Source organism: Athene cunicularia (assembly GCF_003259725.1).
Source record: "Athene cunicularia isolate RWA chromosome 14 unlocalized genomic scaffold, athCun1 chr14_part1, whole genome shotgun sequence".
In the NCBI taxonomy this organism is placed as follows: domain Eukaryota; kingdom Metazoa; phylum Chordata; class Aves; order Strigiformes; family Strigidae; genus Athene; species Athene cunicularia.
Window position 1 is genome coordinate 9,993,387 of NW_020799118.1, and position 23,386 is coordinate 10,016,772.

The following is a 23,386-nucleotide window of genomic DNA, read 5'->3' on the forward strand; positions in this document are numbered from 1 at the left end:
TCCCACACTACATATATAACATAGAATCACAATACCATGGAAAAGCACTGAAAAATGTCTGTGTTTCATGCCCAAGGAGGAATCCCTATTGCTTGGCAGCACCCAGACAGGGCAGGGAGTTCCTTCCCATGTTCCGGAGACCACATGTTGCTCTCCAGTTCACTTCAGCTTGGATTTAGCACACTTAAGTGGTGGTTTGAATTCTTCCCAAAGCCTTGCTGAAATTAGCAGCTTTGTTGAATCAAGGTCTAAACAGGCGGAACTACTAGCAGTGACCAGGAAAGTTATTTCTGCTTCCTTAGGGAGAGATGCTGAAATATCCCAGGGGCAGGGAGCAGCTACTGAGAAGCTCTAGTTCCCCTGGAAAACAAACACTCACACATGGCATCCCACCAGTGCATGTGTGACCTGTGCACACGTTCATGGCAAGCTCGCACCTTCATGGTCTGTTTTTCCTCATTTCAGACTACACCAAGCTAGAATCCATCTGCCACCCTGGAAATTAATAGCAATCATTAAACAAAAAGAGCTGGCAAAAAGAAGCCTGAGGTGAAAAGCAGCTATTTCTGCCAGAAAAAAAATTAAAACTATTTAGACATACAGAAAGTCATTTATTACTGTGAAGTCCTCCCTCCACCTGGGGTTTAAATCTCATTACAGTTTGTCCAAAACAGATGTTACCCTTTTAGCAGTAGATTATTAACGATAAACTCCATTCCTCCAGAGAGGGTGGGTGTTCTGGGTTCACTTGCTTTTTCAAGCTGGGTAACCTCCACAGGAAATGTTTATGAAAAGGACGGGCAAATCCAAATCCTGGTGTAGTTCCCTGCTTCTATTGTCTTGGACTCCAAAGTTTTTCTTTCCACTCTCCGTATCTTTTGCAGGTCTCTGGACAAGCAGGGAAATACAGCAGCCCAGAGAGTGGCCACAGACATGCTGAGCAGCAGATATGATGAGGAAGGGCTTTCGTGTGCTGCAAGTGCACACTAACACACCAACAGCTGTTACTGCTGCTTTTCCACCAGCAGTTTGGCATTAACCATGTGTCAAGATAAAACCAATTTCTCTTGGATGAAGCCTGGCATGTACCTGACCCATTTCGTCAAGCTTCTCTGCCTCTACCCAAACATTTTTGGGTAGAAGGCCATTTGGTTGGGTTTTAGACTTGCTGGCACCACAGAGACACAATGGTCCCTCATACCTGTGTCTGAGCATCCTCTATGGGCAAAGATGGGCATTGCTTATTCCCACATGTGCATGGGCATACTTCAGTGAGAACTCAGCTAGCCTTGACAGAAACACTGACTGCCACCCAAGCCTGTAGTACAGCCATATCTTTGTTCTGTTCAGGTTTAACATAATAAAGATACTTGCTCAGGTATCTAGGAGCCACATTAACTGTAAACACAATTAGGAGACATTCGTATCAGCTCCACACAAATATGGCCATCTGGCTGCCTGGCCATCCCCCTGACCATTTCAGGTAGGAGGAAGCACATGCCCAGCACTCTCCAGAGACCCTACTAAATAGATGTTCTCACAGTGCCCCTCAGAGCATGCCTGGGAAGCCATCAAGAATCAGCTATTTTGGGACTGTTGATGGTGAAGCCAGTACTGGCATCTGAGGGCTCTCTCAGAAAACACTTTTTGCCATCAGTACAATTTTTTCTGCCCCCTGAGGGAAGCAGCAAGAGCTCTGCTGCTGACCATGTATGTCTACAAGTACTTGTTGCTGGAGGAGAGTCATTCTCTCAGCATAGCATGTCTCCAGCCTTCAGACTTTATGGCTCATAACCAAACCCTTCGTGGAGCTCTGAGGGACCCAAGGGAAGCCCCAAGTAAGCAGCGTGTGCACTTCCCTACCGGTGTGGGGTATCCTTGGGATGAGTCCGTTGCATGTCCATTCGTGTTGTGTCAAAGTCACAGCAGAACAACTGAGGGGGTTGCACTGCTGGGAGAAAAAGTCTGTAAGTTCAAGGCTGAAATTAACAGCAGCTGAGATGAATAAACACCCACAAGCATCTTGTGGGCTCTGCCCTCTGTCGGAAGGTACAGTCCCTGCTATCTCACATCCCTCCACAACCTCATGTGCTAATCTGCACCAGCCCTTCGTGCTCCTACCCCCATCCTAAACCCGGCTGGAGGAAAGACCTGAAACATCCAAGCCACCCAGGCTGGAATCACTGTCCCACATCCCTTGGCTCCTCCTAGCACTGCAGGGACCTGGAGGGTGCAGTGGGCCTGAACACCATCCCTTCATGGGGACCAACAAACTAAGGTGCTTGGGGCATGGATACTTGTTTGTAGCATGGGTGTTTGACCCAGGAGGAGCGGCATATAAAATTTTATCTGGAAGGATGAGTGCATATTTTCACTGCTGAAACAAGAGACCCACAGCCTGTTAAAGTGTTTTTCTGTAGAAACACAGCATCTGTTTGGGTTAAGAGCTCAGGACATAGACAGGGTTGAAAATGTTGCAGAGGACCTGTCTTGACCTAGGGAAGGAGAAGAGGGTCCCTCCTCTAAAAGCCAACAAACCTGAGCTCCTCCAGTAGAGCCATGTACAGGCTGGGTAAGCTGTGCATGGAAGGTGGTCATGCTTGGTTTCCTCTGCAATGCTGTTATCCTGAATAAACATTAGATTGGTTTTGGAGAGCTGCCCAGATGATCATTAACCTTCTTCTGGCCCATGACAGGAAACCAGCCTGCAACACTGAGCTAAAATTAGGCCTGTAGGGCACTGGGGCTTGCCAGATACTGCTATATCTAGGCAGAAATCCCCTTCAAAAAAGCAGACAACCAGAGGGTTCAACCTTAAGCTTGGCTCCTCAGCTCCAGAGGATAAGAACTAAATCATTAAAATCACAAAATAATTCAGGTTGGGAGAGATGTCTGGAAGTCTTCTCCAACCAGAGAAGCAGGACCAAGGTTGAACAAGTCAGTAAGAGGTTAGCAAAGGTGTTTGCCTCCACCTCAGCCATGGTGACTCCTGTGTGCAGGACACTTGCTGAATTCCTTTTTGCCCACCTGAGATCACAGCAGACCATTGCCATGAAGTCCTACATGTGCTGTATATTTTTCTTGTCCATCTGCCAACAGTCAGCAGTACAGTCCACCTAGGAACTCCAGCTGAGGTAGGCACTGGTCAGAGACCCACATTTTCTGGCTCGTGACCCCCCTTCACAGGGGATGAGTGGGACAGAGAGAGAAGAGTGCTTTTGAAAATATGACCATAAAAAAAAGCAAAACACTTGTGCCTCTGAAAGTAATTTGTAACAAAGCTCACCATTTCATGGATCCACCACCAGATTTCATTCTGTATAAAAGTGGGTTTTTCTTATCTGGGATGCAAAGGGTTACCTGGGCCTCCTGCAAAAATAAATTAATGAATGAAAGCAGTAAAATCCTCTTCCAAATAGCAGCAAAGATCTGAGCAAGGATGACAATGAAGCAGAGACAAGGCACAGTTCAGATTGTCAGTGCTGAGGAACACCAGCAGCTTCGCTTCCCTGCACGGGGCTGGCTCCCTCCATTGTATCGGTGCTGGAAAAACATGCTTTGATCTTCAGCACTATTTACAGAGGGGAAACAGGAGTCCTGCTTCCACCCCAGACCTCTGCTTTTCTCCAGCCTAATATCAGCATAACCATCCTATAATGGAGCTGTGATTCAGGCTGATTATTTCTAAGGAAGAACTCCATCAAGTAAATGCTGAGAGGCTTTCTCCCATGGAAACACAATTTTCTTATTACTACTGTTGTACCCGATCAGAGCTTTTAGTACTCTACATCCCCTAAAATCTTTTTCCTCTTCACCTTCCTCTAACTCTGCCCCTCTAATTGCACTCCTTGGCTCTTTGAGGGCTCAACTGTCACAGGCTGGAGGTGACATTTCATATCTGCCCATGCTGGTATTTCAGAAGGCTGGTTTAATGCACAGGTAGCCCAGCTGGGCTTAAGAGGATGTTCACCAGGGAAGATCATTTATGCATTTACTTAAACTCAGCAGAGAATTTTGCTCAGTGGCCCACAGCAGTGTGCAATAGGGTTGTCATCTCGATAGACCCTGGAAGCTATGCAGCATGAGATGGATGCAAATGACTTCAGACCGCAGCTGAGTGAAAGGCAGAATATCTGTATTTCCTGAAATCCTAAGAGCTAACCTGTCTTGAAAACATTGTCATTTTAACCCAGAATTTATTTTGCCATAGAACTAAAAGGTTCTTTAAAGTGTTTGCACAAACAAGTTTCTTTTGGCCATTCCCAGACTGCAGTGCTGGCCTCAGCCTGGCTGGTGGAGGCACAATGGCCTTGACCAGTTACAGCTAAATTGGCCTAAATCTCAACTTCCAAGATCACAGATTTTCAGCCAGAGGTTTAATTTTGCAGAAAATACTTTATACACCAGAAAATTATTTCCCTGGAGAATTCCTCTCATAGAACCAGCTGCTGAGGAAGCTGTCTCCTATGGAAATCTATGTCAGGCAGCAGCAAGGGCTGGCTGTTCAAAGGCAGGAGTCAGGGGCGACCCCAGCGCAGGGGGTTCTCTCCCCACCCAGGGTGGTGTCTCCCAGCTCATGAACACAGCAGGCAAGGTGCTGGTAACAGGGCCTGTGGTCCCAGGCAAGTCCCATTACCCATATCCAGGGTCCATCAAGGAGTCAAGTCAGGAGCAAAAGGAGATGGGGCCCGGGGCAGCACTGGACACAAGCTGCAGCGCATGTCTGAGGGGTCCATCGAGGAGATTGGCCACCTGCCACCACACAGGCCTGAGGTCTGTCCTGGAGGCAGGGCTGGAGAGAGTCACACCGTCAGCAGAGCTCAGGAGAAGACTAGATGCCCAGAGCTGAGCTTATATGAAGCTTTTGAGCCCATGGGCAGGGGGTGTGGGTGGAGGTCCCAGCTGAGGCTGATCAGGGTCATTAGTGTCTCAGGGCCTTGACAACCAGATGCATTTCAGGCTCCTCAGACAGAAAGTGTCCCATGCCTCCTGTAAAGAGACTGTAAAATGATCCAGCAGCCAGAGACTCTGTGGACACCAAGGAGCCATCACTGTCTTGATTTCTAATGACTTGTATCCCCCTTGAATACAAAGAGAGAAACGTTGGCCCTGGCACCATGTGGGGCCCATGAGGGTTGATACAGTGGTAACAGTGTATAGAGACCAAGCGTGTAATCTCTGTTCGCTTCTTCTAGCCTACCCCAGAAAAGCGATCTCTTCCCTATCCCTCCCACCTGGCTACTTGTCATCTAGTTTGTGACCTCCTGAGGTTTCAGGAAAAGCCATCCTGTATGCGATGCTGGGCACTTCTCTCTCAGCCCCCTTTTACCTCTCTGCTTCATTTCTTCTTCATCTCTCTTCAAATCTCAGTGGAAAACATATCTCTTCTCCCTTGCCTATTTTTCTTAAATAACAAATAATAGCAGGAGAGAGAGTAGAATTGACTGGAGGACTCTATTATCTAACATTGTGAGGCATTTGGGAATAAGGTTGTGATGCACAAAATGCTGCCTAAACCCTGTCTGTGGAGGCAATATTAGTCCCAGGACCTCTAGATATAAAATGAACCTGAATTTTACAGTCCTGGGCATCTTTATTATTCAGTGTGGTTGTGATTCTGACCAACATCACCCGTCAGGAGGCATGTAGCAAACACCAGGAATACGAATGAGCAGAAAAACCTGCCTGGAAGCATCCTTTCCCCACCTGACATACACATGATGGACGTCAAGCCGTTTAGGGGAGACTTCATCACTGATAAATGTTTTCTCTGCCATCTTGCAGAGATTATTTTATGCATAATGAAGACCCAAAGTTAATTTTAAGGTTTGGTGCTTGTTAGCCAAATTTTCCCTCTCCATCTCTGGGTGACTAAATATTTAGCGTTTGTAATGTATTGCTCCCATTTTGCTCTGGCTCTCTTTGTAGTGGGGCTCCTTCATTTATTGATAAAATGGCCCAAGCAGCTGTGAAAGGGTCTAAGAGAAGCTGAAACACAGCCAGCTGGAGATGGAGCAGCTAGGGAGAATGAAGATCAGAGATGCAGAAATGCCAAAGAGAGGAGCGCTGTTGTGTGTAGATGCACGCACACGCGCGTGCATGTTAATCTGGCTCCTTGCCCTCACTCAGTAAATCTAATCCACAGTTTGAAATAACTCATTCAGTAGAATAACAAAATTAGGAACTGAGTGCCAGGACAGCATATTTTATATGTGCTGCCCAGCTCACTCTCCCTCTACCTACCCAGCCCCCACAGCTGCTTTGTTTGCTTCCTTGCAGCTGCTGCTCTGGTTTAATTTACTGAGATGCCATTAGTTAGGAGATGGAAGCAAGAACTTACCAGCCAGCCTGCACTGGTTTTTGGAGCCTCAGCTTTGCCTTTTCCTTTCCATCTCCCTTTCTGTGGGTTTTCAGCCAGGACAAGGTTGCTGCTGCTCATCCAGTGCAGGCTGCAGCCTCGTGCACATCACAAAATCACAGTAGTCCTCCTTTGCTGCTGGTTGTTGATGGGGACCAGGGCTGGGGAAGCAGGGACAGGTATGAGGGGAGGATATCGAAGGTCAAAGCAAAAGATTAGCAGGGTGAAACACGGATCCGGACTCCAGCAGGGATGCTGGAGATCAGAGGCGATGCGTAAGAGCAGCAAGGAGTGAGGGAGTTGTCATTGTCCCTTTGCTGGCCTCTGTAAGCCACATGAGCCCAACATCTTCTCAGTTGGTCAAACCATACTGCCTTATGAAAGCAGAAGGAAAGGGAAATACAGCAGTGTCTGTGGTGCACAGGTAACTCTGTGCAGGAATGATATTTCCTTCAGGGTGCTGGGTGGGTACCATGGTGTCCCCATGGACACGCCCTGTTGTCCTTGTCAGCACGGTGCCACAATTCAAGTTAGCTCTGAATTGAGATGAAATTAATCATTTCAAATCATTGCTATTGTTATTCCACACTGTCTTAATTCCTCTATTTTGCTTCTTTCTCAATCAGTGAAGGAGAACCCAGATCTCCTGGTAGGTTTTCACATTAGAGTTGTAAGTGGTTTGTTTCCAGGTTCTCCCAAGCAGCTCTGCAGAGGGTCAGAGGACTGGGAAAAGTGGTGTGCAATTGGGTTACCAGGAGAATAAAACCAGGACAACTAGGCAAAGACAAATCAGTCAGGCAGGAGGGTTAAAACACTAGCTTTTCTTACTGGTTTTTATCCAATCTGTGGCGAAGAGGCAGGAGGGGTCTCGCCTCTGCTCTCCAGATCCATGTCCCAGCTGCAGGAGGTCAGGGACAGCAAAGGCTACTTGGCTGCAAGAATCAAGCCTGAGATTTCAGAAGCAGAAATGAATAGAAAAGAGAAATTAGTGGCAAGGTAAAAGGTAGAAAAGGGAAGAAGGAAAAACCTCCTGGATGTTTGTTCTCTGCTGTTACAGAGTTGAGAACCACTGCAAGTGCCCCTGCGCCCACCCTGCCTTGTGAGATGGCTGATGTTGCAGCACGCGCACACAGACACACACCCACACACACCCGCCTTGGCATGATGCTGGGAAGGAGGCTTTCAGAAGCCAACAAGATGAACAATTATGCCTTCTGTGCAAAGCAACAAGACCCACATCTCCAGTCCCCAGTCATGTCCTAGCAATCTAATAAAAAGGGAGATTAGCCCCTCTTTCCTCTCTTACATCTCCTTAATGCTGTCATTTTATTCACACTTTGCAAAGCAAATAAACCAGCAAATTGCTTGCTTTAATGAGCTGAAATTAAACTCAGGCTGCTGATAAAATGCCTTTTCTCCTTTCTGTTGTTGGGAAGGACTCATCTGATAGGCAATGTACAGGAAAGAAGAGAAAACACACAGCAGGAGCCTTATTGAACGTGTTTGAGTCATTTACGGTTGCTCTTCTTCATCACCAACACCTCCAATTAGATGAGGGAGTCACATGGGTGACGAGAAGGCTATAGGGGATCAACCTGTCAAGGTCCATGGAAGGTCTGTCTCCGCTCCTTGCCCACAGGATGGTCCCGCTCCGCTAGCTGATGCCCTCTGACACAGGCTGCAGCCCACAGCCTTCCCAGGGAGGAGTGACAAGAAACCTTCCTCTGCAAGAAAAAGGCTGGTTTGGCTCTGCAGAGCAATCACAAACATAAGCTTGCCCAGAAGGATGGCTGGGTCAAAATGGGAGTTAGAGGAGACAGAATAAGTGCTTGCTAAAGAGAATATGCCAAGATGCGTCACTCCCTGCTGCCTGTGCTGTCTCAACTCGGCAGGGCTTCCCCTGCCTGCGGGAGGTGCCCGTAGTGCACAAACCCGTGAAGGAGGGCAGGGAGATGCTCGCACCAAGGGCAAGCACTTCAGGGCAGCAGGCAAGGAAAGCATCCTCTGTGCCATCCCAAAGGGACAGCTGGGGCACACCATTGCTTATGGCTCTGCAGGTCAGGACCACCCTTCTCTCACACCCTTAGGGGCAATGTGCACTCCCACTGGAGGCACTCTGAGGAGTTGAAGACCAGGCTGGTCCCTGTGGCAGAAGAGAGTGGGCACATCTAGAGCTCAGCTTGCAGCTAGAGGGAGAGGAATTCTCCGCTTGAAGCACAAGACATCTGCTGGGATTTTCATCCCAACAAGAGGAGCTCAGGGCACTTTCCTTCAGTCTCCCACAGCCCCGTGAAGTGCCATCATTATCTCACAGTACCGGAGAGGAGACTGCAGCGCAGAGAGGTTAATTGAGTTGCCCAGAGCCGGGAGGGATGTAGCAGCAGACGTCTTTCAGCCTGGCACTGCAGCCTGTGCCTCCCTGTCAGCTGGAGAGGTGGTAAGGGGGGGTCACTTACCTGCAGTGCCCCAAGGAGCACAGTCTCTCTTCCCTTCTTCACTGGTTCCAAGGGCTTGGCTATGCCAAAATGGGCTGCCAGGTCCTGGCAATGCATCCCAGGGCAGACACAGCACATCTTGCAAATGTGCTCCTGCCAGTGCAGCAGGTACTGTTCCCCCAAATGGTGTTACCCACAGTACCAGTGTCACTGTGCTGATAGAAGGGCTTCAGCTAGAATAGCAATGTAAAAGCTGTGTAAATGCTAAAGTCCAGGTTTCTACCCCCAGGAAGGAGGAGACCTGAGATTCAGCTGCCTTGCCCTCAGCATTCCTTCCACCCAAGCCCCACATCTCATAAACTTTTGAAAACCTGCCTTTGTTGAGTTTTCTGCCAATTGTATCTGGGAAAGGACAGAACCATGGTCTGGGAAGGCAAAGAGAGGCCTGCAAGTACCCATGCAGGGCCCCACAGAAACATCTTAGGGCCAGTACATCTCACCCACACGCAACTGCACATCCACTGCAGACCGTACCGTCTGCAAGAAGGGTGTACTGCACACCTGCCCTCCGTGGAGGCACTGAATGTCTGGCTGTTGTTTTCCCCCACAGCTGCCCCTAGCAGCTGGTGGGGCGTCTGCTGGAGGACAAGGTGGCCGGAGAGTCTCATGTGCAGAGCGCTGACACGAGAGCAGATCTTGTTATTCGTGTAATGGAAACCCAACTGTGCCATCAGGGAATAGATTCATTGTTCACAATCCAGAAAGAACAAATAAACTGTTTTACTGCATATTATTACTGGCCTGTTTACTGAGGCATAAACTGTGAATGGTTAACAGGGATGTCTGCAGTGAAACATGGTCTGCTTCACTGCCTGGTATCATGGGTAGAAAAGAACCTGGTTTCTTCAGAACAAGGGCAAGGGTATGGCATCTGCTTCTAAATGCCCCTTGACAATCAGCCTCATGTGATTTTCCAGGCATGCAGCACCAAGCACATTCCCTTCACTGCCTGGGCACTGGGAAATGGTTTGGAAACAAATTTCTGGATTTATAGTATTTTGCAGATGCAATGAAAAACAATTTAGATGTAAGATGTGCCCTTGTTTCCTTCATGGATGCCCAAGAAACCTCTAGTTCCTACCAGCTGTGTTCCAAGGAGTGCTGGTGGTGTCTTTCTAGTCTGTCCTGGGATAAGGGACACAACCAGAGCTCCTATCCCCAACAAAAGTCCCAAGAAGGATTTTTCTAGATAGGCAATGATGTTTTCTCTCCATTGTGGCCAACTCCATTTCTGCCACACCACCTCACTGCATCTGTCCTACCAGCCCAGAGAGATATTAGGCAGCAAAGATGTCCATGGATGATATTTTCAACATCTTGTGGAAAAGCATGACCCAGGAGATGCTGGTGCTCGTGCAGTTCCCTCCTCTCCACTTTTGCCTTCCTGTTTCCCTAAGAAATTACAAAGGGAAGTAGAAGTTGTGTCCATGGATATGTATGTTAATATCCAAAATTCCAAAAATTCAGGAAAAAGTAATGGAAAATGTGAGCCAGGAGTGAGAGTTTTTCTGTGAGAGGTGAGGCTGCTGGCAGCCCCATATGTTTGTGTCTAGTGAAGACTCTTCCTGGTCTTCAAACAGCTGTTTCTGGCTGGGGAGGAAAGGTCTTATCCCATCTTCTGCAAATACTCTTGTCATGTCACTGAGTGGTTGAGGGTTTTCCCCGCCTCTGCATCATTTCACGCAGGAGGGAGAGAGAGGTCTTGGAGACAGGCAGCAAGCCCCAACCACAGACAAGGACATCAGGTGGTAGGCAATCATGCTAGTGTGTTTTGCAGTCAAAAAGTGCCCTGAAACTACTGCTCAGGTTCCCAGAAACAGGACAGTCACTTGATGCTGGGCTTTATCCTAGATGCCACACAGCAGTGCAGTCAGAGAGACACAGTGTCCTCAACCAGCATCCTTTTCTGTGGGCACTGCTGCTGCACACACCAGCATGCGAGACAGGATTCCCCTCAGCAAAACACTGCAGCATCAAATCTACATCAGAGCGAGTTGTCTAGACTTCATCTGCTCTCAGCAGAGAGGAACAGACACTTCTGGGGCATCACTCCTCTCCTCATAAGGTAGACACCTAAATAGGTCACACGAACAGTGCCCTGGATGCATGCTGGTCTCTCAACTACCTGTAATGTGATGCTGGACAACAGGCTCAGAGGACGACCTCCATGGTCAGTGACCACCTTCCCTCGTGCTGCCAAATGCCACTGGTGGCAGCACCCCAGTAAACCAAAGGCTCCTTGAAAGGTGGTAGCCAGAGTTAGAAGGCAACTGCCTAACATTAAGAGGGTAATTGGATGCATCTACACCACCTGTAAATGCTGTTTTTCCTTTGTGTTTAGTTTGTGCTTGTGTTTTGTTCTGAGCAGGTGAGCCGAGGGACCAAGCGGGGACAGCCAGACCCCTGGAGACACATGGAGATGGGGACGAGTGTCGCAATGGGCAGCACAAAGAAAACGAGGAGATGTACTATAAAAAGTGAGAGGAAGGCTTACCTCTAAGCCAGAGGCACTCCTCCACACAGGCATCTAACTTCATGACTCCCTCCCCAAGATGTCAGAGACCTGGTGACGTGGGACTAGCCACCCAGGCCTTGGTAGTAGCCCCTGGCCGGTGGCTGCCGAGTACTGTGGGCACCAAGGTCTGCTTTCCCCAAGGACGCTTCCCCCCCATCTCCAAGCCATGAGGAGAAGGGAGAGGCAAGCGAAGCTGCCGCAGGAGCACTAGCCCACATCTTCCCGGCCCCCGTCGCGCTTCCGGCAGACCAGGAACCCCTTCTCTGTGCCGCCCTTCCAGATGGCAGGTCGCCGGTGGGCCGCGACATCAGCCCTCTGCGTGTGCGTGGCAGCCGTCTCTCTCCTGCACACCGGTGGGGTGCGGGCAGACTGCTGGCTCATCGAGGGGGACAAGGGCTTTGTCTGGTTGGCCATCTGCAGCCAAAACCAGCCCCCCTATGAGTCCATCCCCCAGCAAATCAACAGCACCATCGTGGACTTGCGGCTGAACGACAACAAGATCAAGAGCGTGCAGTACGCCTCACTCAGCCGCTTCGGCAACCTGACATACCTCAATCTGACAAAGAACGAGATCTCCTACATCGAGGACGGTGCCTTTTCAGGACAGTTCAACCTCCAGGTGCTGCAGCTGGGTTACAACCGACTGAGGAACCTCACCGAAGGCATCCTCCGGGGCCTGGGGAAGCTGGAGTACCTCTATCTCCAGGCCAACCTCATTGAGTCCGTCACCCCCAATGCCTTCTGGGAGTGCCCCAACATAGTGAACATTGACCTGTCCATGAACAGGATCCAGAGACTCGACAGCAACACTTTCCGGGGCCTAAACAAGCTCTCTGTCTGTGAACTGTACAGTAACCCCTTCTACTGCTCCTGTGAGCTCCTCGGCTTCCTGCAATGGCTGGAGGCATTCACCAACATGACACGCACGTATGACCGGATGCAGTGCGACTCCCCACCCGACTACACGGGCTACTACTTGTTAGGCCAAGGCCGAACTGGCTACCGCAATGCTCTGAGCATGCTTTCTTCCCTCTGCACCGGTGGCTCCTACACTGTGATCCCTCGTTTTATCCCTCCCAGGTACCAGGTGACCACGGTGCCCTCCGAAAGCCCCTGCTCCGAGGAGGAGTGCTCCTCTGGTGACGGCACGACCCCACAGTTCTCCCTTTTCACACCCATTGGTGAAACAGAGGTGCGCCCCAACATACAGGTGAAGCACCTCAACCACAACTCAGCCGTCCTCACCGTGCAGATCCCTTACCCCTTCAGCAAGATGTACATCCTCTCCCAGTTTGAAAATGGCTTCTCCTCCATGATCACCAAGCTCAGGAAGAAGGAGGAGAACATCACCGTGAGCAACCTAGTAGCACAAAGAGATTACACCTACTGTGTAGTCTCTGTCCACCAATACTCCAAGTACAACCACACTTGTGTCACCATCACACCCACCAGACCCAACCGCAAGGAGCCGGTGCCCACCCCTTCCACTGCCACTCATTATATCATGACAATCCTGGGCTGTCTCTTTGGCATGGTGATTGTCCTGGGTGTTGTGTACTACTGTCTCCGGAAGAGGCGCCAGCAGGAAGAGAAGCACAAAAAGGCTGCCGGCAGCATGAAGAAGACCATCATTGAGCTGAAATATGGGCCAGAAATGGAGACCACCAGCATCACCCAGTTGTCCCAGGGACAGATGCTGGGCGGGGAGACGGTGACCCGCATCCCCTACCTGCCTTCTGCTGGTGAGGTCGAGCAGTACAAGCTGATTGACAGCAGTGAAACCCCCAAGGCCACCAAAGGCAACTACATGGAGGTGAGGACAGGTGAGCAGCCCGAGAGGCGAGACTGCGAGCTGTCCCTGCCGCCGGACACCCAGAGCTCTGTAGCTGAGATCTCCACCATTGCCAAGGAGGTGGACAAGGTGAACCAGATCATCAACAACTGCATCGATGCCTTGAAATCTGAGTCCACCTCCTTCCAAGGGGTGAAATCAGGGGCAGTCTCCACAGTGGAGCCTCAGCTGGTGCTCTTAGAGCAGATCCCCAGCAAGCATGGATTCCTCTCCCCTGTCTACAAGGAAAGCTACAACCACCCTCTCCAGCGGCACCACAGCATGGAGGCAGCCCCCAAACGCTCCAGCACCTCTTCCAGTGGCTCTATACGGAGCCCCAGGTCCTACCGCTCTGAGGGATCGGGCCACAAATCAGAAGCCAAATACATCGAGAAGACGTCCCCCACCACTGACACCATCCTCACTGTGACACCGGCCGCGGCCATCCTGCGGGCAGAGGCGGAGAAGATCCGTCAGTACAGCGAACACCGGCACTCGTACCCCAGCTCGCACCAAGGGGAGCAGCACGACAGCATGGCGGGGCGAAAGCCCTCCATCCTGGAGCCTCTGACTCGTCCTCGCCCCAGAGACCTGGCCTATTCCCAGCTCTCGCCTCAATATCACAACCTGAGCTACACCTCCAGCCCAGAGTACACCTGCAAACCATCGCACAGCATCTGGGAGCGCTTCAAACTTAACCGCAAGCGGCACAAAGACGAGGAGGAGTATATGGCAGCCGGCCACGCCCTACGCAAAAAGGTCCAGTTTGCCAAAGACGAGGATCTTCACGACATCTTAGACTACTGGAAGGGCGTCTCTGCCCAGCAAAAGTCCTGAGTCCTCACACAACTCGTGACTTAACACACTAACTGGACCAAAAGAAATCCGCAGCAGCTATTTTTATTCAGACTGTCTTTGAAACAAAATAAAATTTAAAAAAAAATCAATAAAAATAAAAGAGAGAACACATTATGAAAAAATTATAAATATTCTATATAATATATAAAGTGAGATATTAAAATGTCCTCACATTAGTGAGACACGAACCAAATTTGAACACAAACTTTACAAAATGAACAAACTGTGGAGTGAAAGAAAAAAAAGTTTTGTTTAATTTTGATTTTTTTTTAATAAGAAAAAAGAAAAAAAATTTAATATAAAAAGAAAGTGAAAGAGTGGGCAGAGAGCTGAGGTCTGGCGTTTCCCAATATTGCATTGCATGAGTCCCTATTCTGTGATTTTGTGGATTCTTTGTGAACAGTTTGTGTTCTCCCTTCCTTCCCTTCCAAAATCAACAGCAACAAAAACAGCAACAAAAACCAAAAAGAGAACAGAAGGAGATCCATCCCTTGGGCTGTTTTTGCAAACGGAGTCTTCCAGTTTAGACTTTTACCCGGTTGAAGGCCCGTTCACATTTTCACTCACTGAGAGGTTTTACCACACATTGCATTGTAAACTGAAGTCGTTAATTGTACAGAGAAAATTTCTATATTTGCAATGTTTGCTGTATAATGAGAAAGAGAGAGGAGAAAAAAACCAATACTACATCTACTAAAAATATATATATATATATCTCTATATTCACCTGTTTGTACCAGGTTTTAATCATGGATTTTAGAGAAAGAGATGGTGTTTGGTTTGAAAGACTTTTTTGTTGATTGGTTGGTGGTTGGTTGGTTGGTTGGTTGATGGGATATTTTTTGGAGCGGGGGAGTGTTTGGGTTTTTAAGTGTTTGGGTTTGATTTTTCCCAGCATTTGTCTGTGACCAAGTTCTCATCACTTCCAAGTATATTGAGGAAAAAAAACACGTATCCAGAAAAGCAGAATCCCCCACCTTATTCCAGTTGGGAGACCATCACCACCAGGAAGAGGGAAGGGATGAGGAGTGAAGGGCTCTTGGTTGAGCAGGTGCAACCACATGCAGTGGGATTTCTCCTGCCAACTAAAAAGTATCAGTCTCTCCCCCCAGAAGAGACATATCAGGAGAGTGGTGCCCTTGGGGCCAGCCACTGAGGGTTGGGTTATCCCTTTACCTTTCAAGATGGGGAGCTGTTGATAAGTTAGAGAAGAAAGCCTCTTCCTGCTCTCCAGAGAAGGACATCAGAGAGGGGTGATTTTTGCTGAGGGAGAAGACACTAAGCATTTACAGCTTGCCCATATTGAGAGCTGTTACAGTAGGCACAGGCCCTGGCCCAGGAATCCTGCCCCTCACTCCTGGGACTCCCACCACTGGATGTCCGGCAGCTCCCCCATGGATAACCCCAAATGCAGCCCCTGGCGCAGGCAGGGGGTGCAGCACCTCCTATCTGCAGCCCTAGTGCTGCCCGCAGGCCAGTTTGACTTCAATTTCACATGAGTGGCTTTGGAGATGGACACCCTGGGGAGCCCCTGAACAGCCCTTGGGACTCCAGGACTGGAAGGGAAGGGGATGGTCCTGTGTTCATGTCTCATGTCCACCCAAGCAGCCACAGGCCCCTCAACCATTGCTCTCCAATGCTTGTCCAAGACTCAGTAACTTTTTGCCCCGTCTCTAAAATACTCACAGTAATGCCCTGGGGCGAGGAGGAGGAGGGTGGCTGAAGGACACAATTTTACACTGATGAGCTCCAGCTGAGTCACAAGCCCCCATAACTCACCTCATGACCAACACGAAGCAGGGACCACATGAGGGTCAGGGAGCTGCTCTCCTCTCGTGGTGAGCGTGCGGGAACCCAGTGAGCCGGCACAGCAAGGTGACAAGGTCCCCAAATACAGCCCTTTGGGGCCCTGCTGCCTGCTGGAGTTCTTCCCTTGCATCCTGCTCACAAGTCTCTTTGGACGGACATCCTGAGTCCTGATGGATGAGCACTAGGGCCCAGGAGCAAACCATTTCCTATCTTGTTATTTCAATATTTCAAAGCTATTTTGACAGGTATTCTTGCAAAAGGTTATGTTTGTTCAGAAAGGAGCTGAGCCAGGAAGACACAGAGCAGGCTGAGAAGCGCACGAGTTCATTCCCCATGGTTATTTGTGTAGACAACAAACCATTAGCAGGGTTTCATAAGAAAAGACACGCAATTTCCCTAGAAACTTATTCACTCTGCATGAGCAAAGGCACGTTCCTCCACCTCCTCCAGGTGCCCCAGATCCTGCCCACAGCACGCAGCTTCCTAGGGCTGTGTCTTACTCACCAGTCAGTGAGCAGGACCTGGAAAGGGGAGCTGAGGATCACCCCTCACTTCTTTCATGCAATCATGGCGGGTTCCTCCACAGATCTCAGCTGTAGCACCTGGACCAAAGCAAACCCTTCAGCTGAAACCACCTTCCCTTGCAAACCCTGGATGCCTTCTGGAGAAACAGAAGCTGGTCAGCAAGGAGGGATAGGGGAAATGGTAGCAGGGCTTCCTGGCACTTTTTCATGGTCTCAGGGGATTCCTCAGCAAGAGGCTGGGATGGTCAGAGGTGGTGATAGTTCATGAGTTAATTTGGGCTCAGATGTTCCAGCAATGGCCGTCACTGATTGATACCAAAAGACATTGCTCAGTCACTCCTCCCATTGAGACCAGTTTCTACACCGGTTTGGAAATGACATCATGACCATCATCCCCAGCATCCAGGAACAATAGCACAACCAGCAGGGCATAACGCCTTGCTGTGGAGGCAGCAGCACATCAGCAGCGAGTTCATTTCTTTACCTGGGGCGAGTAATTTTGCTCCTCTCTGCCTCTGTTTCTTCCTCTGCAAAATGCTTCCTTTTGGTGTTGAGGGCGTAGGCTGGTTGGGGAGGCTCAATTAATTAATTGCCTGTCTGTGAAGCCCATTTAGCTCCTAGAATAAAAGCTGCTATAGAAATGCAAAGTTGTTAGTGGTATAAAACAGCAGGGGCAGATGAAATCAAAGCCTGATTCTGTTTTCACACCAGGATTTCACTGGTCATAAACCAACAGAGATCAACACAGGAAATGTGATACAGCAGTGCTGGCCTTTTTAAATTAAACACTTCCCAGATGCAAACTCCCTGCAGTCGGCGAAAAGGAGGGTTAGAAAAAGTCTAGGCCCCTCCATCTGCAAGGTGTGCATGTGCAGCACCCTGTACCCCACAGTTGGTGGGGCCTCACCATGGATCTCGGAGAGCTCCAGCTGGCTCCTTGGCCGCTGAGCACCTTCCAGCCTCCTTGCCCTCCCTCCAAGACAGGGCGCAGTCCTGGCAGCTGTGGTCCATGCCATAAGATGAGATGCCATAAGATGAGCTGACAAAAAAGCCAGGCAAGAAAAGGGAAGAAGTCCCACTGTCCTGAAAGCCACCGCCCATGAATGGACCTCCCAGGGTGCCCCTCCGCAGGGCCTGGTGAGCTCTGGCCACAGCACCTTTCATCCCCCTGAGGCAGCTGCTTTACAGACCCCTCTGAGGGCAGAGGGGGAATTTCACCATCTGTGACCTGCTGGGTGCTTTTTTTCTTTATTTTGGCTCCTGTTCAACCACCAAAGCTCTCAGTGTGTGTCTGCAAAGGGAAATGATATCTTGTCTGGCCAGACTGTTCCTATTGCCCCAAACCCATCAGAGGACTCCATGCCAAGCAGAAAGGAGGGGGCATGGAAAGACACGTCTGAGTGAAGAGGAAGGGAGGCCAGGGGAAAGGTATCTCCTTTGTTCTGCCTCACCTCAAGGGGCAATGGGGACCAGTGAACTCCCTGGGAGCCAGCACAGAAAGCCACCGCCAGTGCCGAGAAGCCAGAGGTTCACATACCCTCCTCCTGCAGCAGCCTGGGCTCTGCCACTGGAGAGAGTGAGGAAAGGACACTGACACAGCCAACGTGTGACAGACGGTGCCTTCTGACATGGGTTTCAGGTTCCCATCACCATTTCCCAGTCTCTGCTTCCCCAAAACTCTTTTGGTGTTTGTGTGCCCCTGTGCCTGCTCTCCACTCCCTGCTGCTGGGCTGTCACCAGCGGTCCTTGAACCCCCCCTACCTTATTGCTCCATCCTGTGAGCCTGCCCACCGCCTGTATCTGCTATGGGAATCCTCCTCCTGAAGCTAGACTTGGCACCATAAGTAAATGCATTCTGCTGATGCCCTTTTTGTGTCTGTTGTTTAAACCACTGGTCCTCAAGGGCAAAACCGAGGCAGGACCAAAAATCCCCCCTCTGATCCAGTATCTCAGCCAAAACAGCTTCTTGTTGGAGCCAGTCCAAGCCCAGTTCAATCCTCGCTCTGGTCCAGAATCAGCAAGGGAGCTGCCATGTGCTGCAAAGTCTGTGTGACATCTAGAGCCTGGATATTATTTAAAAGCCTGTAAAATGGGACAGAAGCATCTTTCCATACAGACATGTGCCATTTAAATCCAGCGCTCCTGAGGGCACCAACCTTTCCCGGTGTGCACACCAGTTGCACTCATGTGTTTCAAAATATGGCCTGTGGGAAGTGCGATGTCTGCAGGTAGAAACATGGGGTAACAAAGAGTGGCAGTGGTGACAGGCACTGCCTGGCCAGATCCACCCCTGAGTCAGCAAAGCACTTGAGAAGGGATGCGGCAGCCCTGGAGCCTCCTTCTTGGCAGCTGATGGGGTTGGAGGTGTTGCACCTGCCCCCAGACCAGCATCTGAGCCTCCTGCTGGCTTCAGCTGAGTCTGCCATGAAAGCAGGTGCAGATCCCATGGGAGGGCACCTTTGAGGATGCATGGGGGCCCTAAGGCAAGACAGTGCTCTCTGTCACCGCCCAGACCATGACAACAGCCAGACTGTACTGGCTCTGCTCAAATCAAGCCAGTGACCTGCTGTGCTTGCTGAGCGGTGGGACCTTTCCTAGGGCTGCAAGTGCCACTGGACCCATCTCTCTTCCAGCCCTTTTGATGCTTATGGGTCAACCCATACATCCACACCTGGGTGATGCCCAGGGCCACTGGAGACCCAGTGGCAGAGCAGGGCCCTGGACACAAGTTCCAGCAGTCCAGCCAGCTCCATCACCTTCATGTTCCCTCACTCCCAGCAACCCCAGCTAACTCTCCTCCAAATTCTCCCCTCTGCCCTGCTTCTAGATCAACCCTTCCCTGAATTGGGGCTGGGTCTTGGCGAACCAAGAGCTCTCTTTCCTGAGCCCCCCAAACTCAACACCATGGTGGATGTGGCTCTGCAGAAATCAGGACCTGCAACACAAACCCCCCAGTCATGCACTTGCTGCAGTCTGGCTGCCTGTCAGGCTCTGGAGCAATAAATCATCTCATTTGCAAGACAAGGGGGTTAGCAAGAGTGGAGGTGGCCTGATCATACAAATCCTTTGGGCAAGGAGGTTTCTGGGGGAGACCGCAGGCTGCGGAGGGATGCACTGCGGCGCTGCTGGACTGGACTCAAAAGCAGTGGATCGATGAGGGTGATTGAAGCCAGCATGCACTGCGTTGGGCTATTTTTAGTGCAGCCAGCAGAGCAGGAATTTGGGAGCCCAAGTCAGAATTTATTTGCATCTATGAGTGCTCATCAGGGGGAGGACCAACAACGTGCTGCTGGGGCGCAGCAGCACCCTCCCTGCCCATTTTGGGACCAGCTCATCTTGGCTTCTGCTCCTCTTCAGTGCACACCACATCCCTCTCCTCTGCTGCTCCCCGTGGGGACGGTGCCACCCCCTGAAGGCTTGGAGCTGTCAGCACGTGGATGCGCATGGACACAGGACAGGGATACAGCAGAGGACAGGGATTCAGGGGATGAAGGGGTTATTTGGGAAAAGCCTTGATACTACCTTAAATGCGCAGGGGTTGTGAACAGGTCTTGTCCTGTAGCAGGGGTGCAACACTGTCTGGCCCCAGGGAGCAGTACCAGGCAGGTGTGGGCCTCGGAGGTGCCTCAGCCCTCTCCTCCAGCTCCTTCACCATTTACTCACCACAGGCTTTCCATTGTGGGGGCCCAAGTTGGTTTTTCTGGGTAGGTGTCTGGAGATGAAATTGTTCTTTAGAGAGATGTACAGCACATTTCCGTTCCTTCATCTCTAAACCGCTGCTGCCAGCTGATGCCCTGAGGTGCCGAAGGCAGTGAAGCTCTGGTGGGCATGGTCGTGGTGCTGGAGAAGTCAATGGCTACTCCTTGGCTTGTAGCAGTGACTTTGGCTTCACTTCAATTTAATTACACTCCACTTTTTCCCATCTCCTTTGTGTCATATCCTCTGTTTCACCCCTCTCAGTCAGCTCACTAGCACCACCAGAAGGGTGGTAGAGAGTATCCGAATGCTGCCTCGAGAGTTTTGCTCATTCCCACCTTGCCCACCCCCTGCCCAGTACTTAATGAAGGGAAACCATCTGACCCAGAGTGAAGGCAGTTTTCTGGACTTGGTTTCTCTCTGTGCAAGGGATGAGGAGACACAGAAGTATCAGGGACTTTTGCTATGCAGGGAGTAGCCAAGCAGGATACTAGTTTTTACTCTAGTTTTGCTGCCCTTTCTTTTGGTCCAAATTGGATGTGAATGTGCCTGTGTCATGGTTTAAACCCAGCTGGTCACTAAGCACCACATGGCCATGGTGGGATGGGGAGAAGAATCAGAAGAAAAGGGTAGAACATTGTGGGTAGAGATAAGAATTTTAATAGGACAACACGAAGAGGTAATAATAATATATAGTAGAAGTAATAGAAGAATGTATAAAGCGAGTGATGCACAATGCTATTGCTCACCACCTGGAACCTGATGCTCAGCCTGTTCCCAAGCTGTGACCCCTCCTCCCCCTGGCAGCTCCCCCAGGTATAGACTAAGCATGACCATCATACGGTATCAAATATCCCCTTGGCTAGTTCAGGCCAGCTCTCCTGGCTGTGTCCCCTCCAGTTTCTTGCGAAAACCAACTCTGTCCCAGCTGAACCCAGGACAGCCTGTTTCCCTCCCTCTGTCACTTCTCTGTCTCTGCAGAGTAACCAGAGGAGTCTGCCAAGTGTGTGCAAGAGTTTTCATGTGTGTGCCTTTCTAATAAATCAGTGGGAAGGTTAATGACACGAGGTGCGCTGTTGTACCTGTATGTGCCAACCGCTTCTCACATCCCACCAACATCTGTTTTTTCACACTCAGCTCACCTGTCTGGAAATAGACATTTGCTGCTCACCTTTACTTGCCTTGCCATTAAAGAGCTCATTAATGTACTCCATCCTTGCTTTCTTTGAGACTAAAAGATTTCCATTTCTGTCTTTTATCAGCTTTCTCGTGGTTTATATCCTCCCCTCTCTCCGCTGTGCAATGCCCTTTTCTAACAAGCTCTCCTCTCCTGGCCCATCTTCTCCATCAAGCTACAAAAGTGCTGTCCATTGCGTTGTTTTTCTCATCTCCTGGGCTCTCTCCTGGGTCTATCATATTCTTCAGTGTTTCCAGCTGTGAAAGGAAGTGATCAGCCCCACATAAAACATCCACATTTTCCTCCCACTGACTTGCCTTCCTTGTCGCTCCCAGTCTGGCTCATCCCACCACAGTGTCCAGCCTTGACAGGTGCCTCTGTCTTTGCATGAGCCCCTGGTCAGCTTGTCCTGATCTGCAGGGGTGTGATAGGATGCCTCAAAATTTGTGTGTAGTGCCTGCAGCTTGTCTCTGCTGGGGGCCTCTTAAATCTTTTCCTCTCTCTCAGTGTCGCTTTTACACAGCAGAGCTCTCCTTGGGCATCTCCTGCCCTGCAATCAAGAGCTACCCAGCCCATTTGAGCGGCAGGAGGCCTCTCTGGGTACTGCAAAAGCTCATCTGTGGTCTCATAAGTAAACACTGGCACTCTTCACGCAATGCAGCTAAATTAATTAATCTCATTCCACCACATTCTTAGCCAAGACACAAAGGTTCCCATTCCCTGCAGTTGGGGCTTAAAGCCTGCTTTTCCCAAACGTGCCCTCGTGCCCCACCTGGGATTTGTGTTGCAGTAAGATTTGAGGAGCAGGAGCAGAGCAGTTGGGAGTTGCCCCACGGGGCTGGCAGGGCCAGAAACCCTCTGGTCAAGTGGCCACGGAGTACATGGGCACAAACCGTCCGCCACATCCCTGATGAATTCAGCTCAGTTTAAGCTGACAAAGAGATAGCGTGCACAAAAGCTCTCGTGGTTTGGTTTGGGTTTTTGTTTTTGGTTTTTTTTTCCCCCAGCCATCTCAGGTGTTGCAATAAGAGATTACCTCTCCATACAAACTTTATCTCAATTATATCCTCAGATCATTCTGGCTGTAACAACACTACCACCCACTACAGAGTTCACACACATACATCTCTGCCTGGGAAATCCCGAGCAGAAATGTGGCAGCCCTACGCATGAGAAATCCTTCAAGTGCTGACAGCTGACATGCCCCTGAGCTGCTCCACAGCCTCCTCCAGCCTTGCAGGGTGATCATGGCTCCTAAAAGATAGTCAGATACAGACATCAGGGCTCGGGGTAAGACATGTGCCAGGGGATTGGCAGCAGAGGTTGGGGAGAGCAGGTGCCTGGCGTGGCCATCCCAAACCTATTTCCATGGTGGAGCTCGCAGCCGGGAAGGAGGGTGAGCAGAGACATGGGCTGGTTTCTGATCTCCCATCCATCTCACCAGACAGGTCCCAGCCCAGCTGTCAGCAGAGTGAGGAAGCAGAGATGGAGGTGCTGGAGCAGAGCTGGGAGCTGCCCCTCACCAACAGAGATGGTCAAGCCCTTTCTGATAGTCAGGAGGCTCCTCTGGCTGAGGAGACCGAGAAGTCCCTGGCTGGCTTTGGAGAAGAGCACATCCAGAAGAGCCCATCAGTGGCTGTGAAGGCCTTGGCCACCGATCATTGCTCACAGCTCTCCAGAGAAGGGGATGAGAGAAGGATTCACCCACTGGATGTGAAGTCTGAGCCAGTCTCATTCTTCTGCAAAGCCACAGATTTGTGCAGCTGGAGATTTCCAAGTGAGACAAAGTAGTTTGGCTGGACAAGGGTACAAGGCCCTCCTTTGGACAGCTGATCTTTTGCCTTTTCCCTAAGAGAAAGAAACCAAACCAGCACAAGGCATTGTAGGAAGATGCCAGCAAGTGGGAGGAGACAGCTTATCCAGGGAGCTAATTTAGCTGGAAGGAAAGGGAAAGGTTGCAAGATGTTCCCCTATTAAGAAAGAAAAATAAATATGCAAGAGGAAGGAGCTAGAGGTCAACATGCCTGTGGGGAAGTGATGCAGATGCATTTGATTTTAAAAAGCCAAGGAAGAGCTGGGGAAGATGCTGGACTCAGAACGAAGGCTGTTTCAGCCCAGGATTG

At 50.2% G+C, this 23,386-nt stretch overlaps 1 protein-coding gene across 6 annotated transcripts in view; it reads left to right on the forward strand.

Moving 5' to 3' along the window:
• The window catches only part of ELFN1 (extracellular leucine rich repeat and fibronectin type III domain containing 1), a 101,436-nt gene extending 86,701 nt beyond the window's left edge, over nucleotides 1-14,735 (forward strand). For 3 of the 6 annotated variants that reach the window (XM_026859006.1, XM_026859003.1, XM_026859004.1), the window contains one exon: nucleotides 11,222-14,735. In XM_026859006.1, the coding sequence (XP_026714807.1) occupies nucleotides 11,649-14,036 (2,388 nt within the window). In that variant the 5' untranslated portion in view covers nucleotides 11,222-11,648 and the 3' untranslated portion in view covers nucleotides 14,037-14,735. The other 3 variants (XM_026859007.1, XM_026859005.1, XR_003399468.1) reach the window with 2 other exon arrangements.
• Nucleotides 14,736-23,386: the final 8,651 nt, after the last annotated feature.